Here is a 4,999-nt window from a genome sequence, read left to right on the forward strand (position 1 = left end):
ACAGAGCATGAGCAGTCTTATTAGAGACAGGCAGGATGAGATAATAGGGGGACTGTTAGAAATGCTCTTAATATTTGAGGGGTTGGGACAGTGAAACATGGAGATGCTTGTTTTCACTCTGGCTCTTTAGTTCTGGAGACTCTGCTATTTCCCATTTTTGAGGATCCTTCCTCGATGTCTCTTTTATGTTTCGAGGTCTTTCTGTTTTTTCCTACCCTTGAGACCGCTACTGCAAAGAGCCTGTTAGGTGGTCGCCTCACCAGCTCCCCACTGCCTGTTCATCCCATCCTCCCGCCCTCCCAGAGCAGAGCCTTCATCCTCCACTCCCAGCTCTAAAGAGCCCTCACATGGCCCACGGCCTCCAGACGGAGTCCACGATCTCGGCCTGTGACGAGCCTCCTTCCCCTGTCTCATCCTCCACTTTTCTCCTCCTAGGCCCTCTGTTACAGCAGAACCCAGGGATTCGTCTCTGAATGTGCCTGCATAATTCCACTCCTCTCTTTTTTTTTTTCCCCCTTTCTTTTTAATGTCTTTGTGCTCCTGGGTTAGTATTCAATTAGCTGAAATTCCTTGATGATATTAATGAGTCACACGTAAGGGTGTCCCTTTCCTTGTAGGATGATATCCGTCTCATTGAATTTTGCCAATCTAATTAGAGAAAACTTTTATCTCAACATTTTCATTTGTATTTATTTAATGAAATTGTGTCTTTTCAAATGCTTATTAGTCATCTGCGTTTTTCTTGTGAATTATTGTTTCATTCCACACCTCTCTTTACTCCCAAAGTTCCCCTCTGGACTGGACTCAACTCCACGCCACCTCTTCCGGGAAGTCCTCCCCCATCTATTTCCCCAAGCTAGATGCAATTTTTACTTCCTCTCAACCACCATCATTCAATGGTTTAGATGTGATATATTTATTTCAAATTATATTAGGGACTACATTGTATTCATCTTTGTGTCTACGGGTAGACGAAGAAATAGACGTAATGATGATTTCTATTCCCAAAGCTAAACATCACTCCCAGAAGAACCAATGAGCCTCAAAGAGTTTTTTAAAAACCACAGCAGGAGCTCAGGTGATGTTTGCAGACCTGCTGAGGCCCAGGGCTACCTTCCCAAGAGGGAGCATAGCCAGCGCTGTACACAGACACTCCCTCCACCCACCTGCCCTCGGGGATTCATCCACCCTGAGCTTAGAACTCCACCCAAGCTACAGTTCCACCTGACAGAGAATCCAAATGTACGTGAGGTGACAAAAGACTCAAGTCCTGAAGAGATCAATTTCTTCCCCAGAGTATGTTTCTAAGGAGGAAGAAAAAGAAGAAAAAGCGTATCTGTTGCAGAGGCTGTAAGTTAAATTCTCTTTCCCCAAATACATTTTTCTGAAAGTCACCAAACTCTTTCAGAACCAACCTCTAAAGAGTGACATTGATAAAGAACGACACTGATGCAACATTTAACTGTGGCTTCCAAACTCAGTTACCAACTATTTCATATATTTGACTGACTCATTAAAATAAAAGAAACATGTAGAGAAACAGTTTGGTATGGCACAGTGCGGTTCTGGAGGTCCAAGCCTGTCTCCTACCTGGCTGAATGTCCTCAGATTAGTTCTTAACTTCTCTAAGCCTCAGTTCCCTCCTTTGTAAAATTAGGATAATATTACTAGGCACGTGATAAGACTGAATGGATAATGTGTGTGTGAAACACTTAGCACAGAGCCTGCACATGTAAGGACTAAACAATTACAGCAATGATAATTTCAGCTAAGACAAATAAACTACCGAGAGCACAGGCTCTGTATGTGGAGAGATATTCAGACTGGCCTTTTACCAGTCCCCCATGCATGTGTTAGATGTTAAGTAAAGACTATTACAGACAGCACTTAAAAGTCCAAGAATGGCTAAAGAAAAGCCTACTTTTACACATGCATGCTCTAGACACTGTGAGTTTGAGCCTTGGGTGCATCTAAGGATTTTTAAAATTTCTGTGTTACTCTAATTGTTTACTGTTAGGTACAACTGAGTCACTGTGTGTCCCGGATTGCCCCAGACTTTCAAGGTTTAAGCCAGTTGTCCCAGCGTAAGTATTAAATAGTGACCCTTCTCAAGTATGTTCTGATTTTGGACAATATTGCATGTGGTCACCCTACATAACAGAACCTTCCTTGCTTATATGAAGAAATTTCTCTGCTTTCACCCATTGAGCAATCTCAAAAACAACATCGGTGCATTTCTAAAGCTGCTTGTTCACATTCTGCAAGGAGCCTGGGACCGTGGACAACTGGGCCTTGTGTTTCCAAACAGCTTCAAAGGGGAAGATGGGTTAACCTCGGGAGCACTGCCTGTGATCAAGGGTTTGAGTTAAATTTTTATGAGTAAAAGTAAACTTCTGAAGAATGAGAGCCAGTCCTAACAATTTGAGAAGAGCATTTTTCAATTATCTTTTGTAATATGAAGGCACACGTAGTCAATAATTTACATTTAAAGAAGGCTTCCAACTAACATCTTTGGGCCCCAGTAAGTCCCAGCATTGGCTTTACTCATTGGAGATAAACAGTTCAGGACACTGTGAAATTAAAACACCACCATCAACACTCCTTGAAGCTGGATAAAGAAATAAGAAGTTTCAATAGTTACATTAAGGCAGTTAGCTTTTATAGAATTCAGAAATCTTATTCTACTTAATCTCTCCTTAAGACCTCGGGAGCACTACAAAAGGAGTCAATGATGTTGATGTAAAAACTGATTTTTTTTTCTCCCAGAGTAGCAATAAGTATGCAACCTCATGCATCTGTAAGGGTCGCCACTTTGTCTTTCTTGACCATTTCTGAGAGCTTGTTTATACAAATTAGATAGAAACCATATTCAACCAAAAGCTTAAAAAATATTTATCTAGATATCTGGTTAAAATATTCCGGAATAACATCACACAACACTGCAAAACATGACGACGTACTGTGTACGGTAGAATCAAATAAATAAATACGCTAAAGAGTATTTTCCAGTATTCACTGTTACAAAATCATAACATCTCCTGATACAAACAACTAGATTGTATAACGTCCCCACCTCGCTTTTTAGAACCAGCAAAAAAAAAAAAAAAAAAAAAAAAAGGTGGAGAAACTCAGCAAAACAAAGTGGCGAGAAAAGTCGGGGGAGGGGCGCTGGAAGCGAAGGGGCGGAGAAACACGACACCAAGGCGGTGATATCACCCACAGCCAACAGCATGGAATTCAGAAAGTTAAGTGTCACCCAGCAATTTCAGTCCGGGCTTGCGGCGCGCCTGCACAGCGTGGCGGCGGCGGCACCCGCCTGGGAAGCAGGAAGGGGGAAGGGCGGTTTGACTGAGTTCGCTCGGGGGCAGCAGAGGCCAGGGCCACCCGCCTCTCCGCCGGCGTGCGTTCAAGCCCTGGGTCGGGAGCGTTGTCCATGGCTCTGCAATGATTTCATCGTTTCGGAGAAGCGACCGCCCGGACCGCGGCTGCCACGTGCCTGGTCCGGCCCCGTGCGCTGCGCCGGGGGACGGACCCGGACGCGGCCGCGGTCACCGCGGGTCGCAGCGGCGAGCGGAAGGAAAGGGCTGGCGCCCGGAGAGGGGCTCGGGCTTGCCAAAACCGGGCGGGGGGACTGCTCCACGGAGACGGCCGGCCGCGGGGGGCTGAACTCCTGCGCACCGCCACCTCCCATCCCCGAAAGGGGGAAGGCCGGAGTGCCCGGCAGGTTTCGCAACTCCGAAGGCGGATGCAGGCGGTGACCGGGCGGGATGGAGCAGCAGCGCTCTCCCAGAGACCCCGGCCCAGCCGAGACCCGTTCCCGGCCTGCGCCCCGCCGCGCAGTGCGCGCTCCCAGTGGCGTGGCCGTGGCGGTCCGGCCCCTGCCCAAGCAGCGGGCCACCCGCATAGGGGACAGTGGCGGCCGCGGGGCCCGGCGCCGCGCAGGTCGCAGCCCGCCACTCCTTCCGCGTTCCGTGCCCTCGGCGCCTCCTCCCCGGGCCCCAGAGAAATGCTTGTACCTTCCACAGCCTCCTCCACCATCTCGTCGTCGCTATCCATGGCGGCTGGGGACCCTGCCCAGCTCGGGGCCGCGCGGCTGCCTCCCGTCCCTCCGGGTGCTCCCGGCGGCTGAGCGAGCGCTGGGGCTGAACCCTGCGAGTTTGGAGGAGGAGGAAGAGGAGGAGCAGTCGGGGCTGGCTCGCACTGCCTCCCCCTAGAGCCCTTTCAATTCCTTGGCCTTAAGCTGCTCCCGCAGCAGCCGTCCCTCCTCCTTCGCCCACTTGCCCCTCGCTTCCGAGGCTCCGGGGTGCCGCCGTGGCCGCCGCCGCCGCTGCAACTTTCTCCTGTAATACCCCCTCTTTGTTATCGAGCAGCTGATCCGCTGACATCACCCAGCGCCGGTGCGCTCCCTCCCTCGCTGATTGACAGTTCCCCGTCCCTTCCCAGAAGTGAGGCTCCTTAAAACGAAAGACGCTCGGGGTCCGCGCTGACGCTACGCCCCAGCCCACCAGCCCCCGGGCCCATCAGGGTTTATCTTTTGCTTTTGCGAGGCTTGGTGCGCTCCGAGCGCCAAGCCTGGTCCTGGGCGCCGCGGGCTCCTCGCGGGCACTTGGGACCTCCGGGTATCCGCCCTCTGGGGCTCAAAACTCCGACCTCCAACTGTGCCGGGGACCACTTGGAAGTCCGCCTGCAGTGTCCGCCAGTGCCCCCTCGGGACAGCCTCCAAAGAGCAAGGCAAGCTAAGGCAGCGTTCCTAAAGCTCCAGCGCCTCAACTTCCTCTCGCCCTCGCCCCCACTTCACCCCGTTTGCCACCCGGAGCTGCACGAGTGCGGCACGCACTGGAGAGCAGGTGTCTCCGCGTTGCCGCATCACATCCGCGAGCAGGTTTCCCAAACTCAAGGGGGTGACATCCAGCCCAGATGCGGGTCTGCGGCTCCCACCCGTGCGCGCTGCGGCACCCCCCTCCTCGGGACCGTCAGGCGTCTCGGGTGATTCAGAAAT

At 51.3% G+C, this 4,999-nt stretch overlaps 1 protein-coding gene across 1 annotated transcript in view; it reads right to left on the reverse strand.

The window, feature by feature from the left end:
* The window catches only part of SETD7 (SET domain containing 7, histone lysine methyltransferase), a 49,364-nt gene extending 44,974 nt beyond the window's left edge, over nucleotides 1-4,390 (reverse strand). Inside the window, exon 1 of the mRNA XM_060115609.1 lies at nucleotides 4,017-4,390. Within this exon, the coding sequence (XP_059971592.1) occupies nucleotides 4,017-4,056 (40 nt within the window). The 5' untranslated portion in view covers nucleotides 4,057-4,390. The remainder of the gene's footprint in view (nucleotides 1-4,016) is intronic.
* Between the last annotated feature and the right edge of the window lie 609 nt (nucleotides 4,391-4,999).

This window comes from Mesoplodon densirostris, chromosome 1, assembly GCF_025265405.1.
Source record: "Mesoplodon densirostris isolate mMesDen1 chromosome 1, mMesDen1 primary haplotype, whole genome shotgun sequence".
NCBI lineage: Eukaryota > Metazoa > Chordata > Mammalia > Artiodactyla > Ziphiidae > Mesoplodon > Mesoplodon densirostris.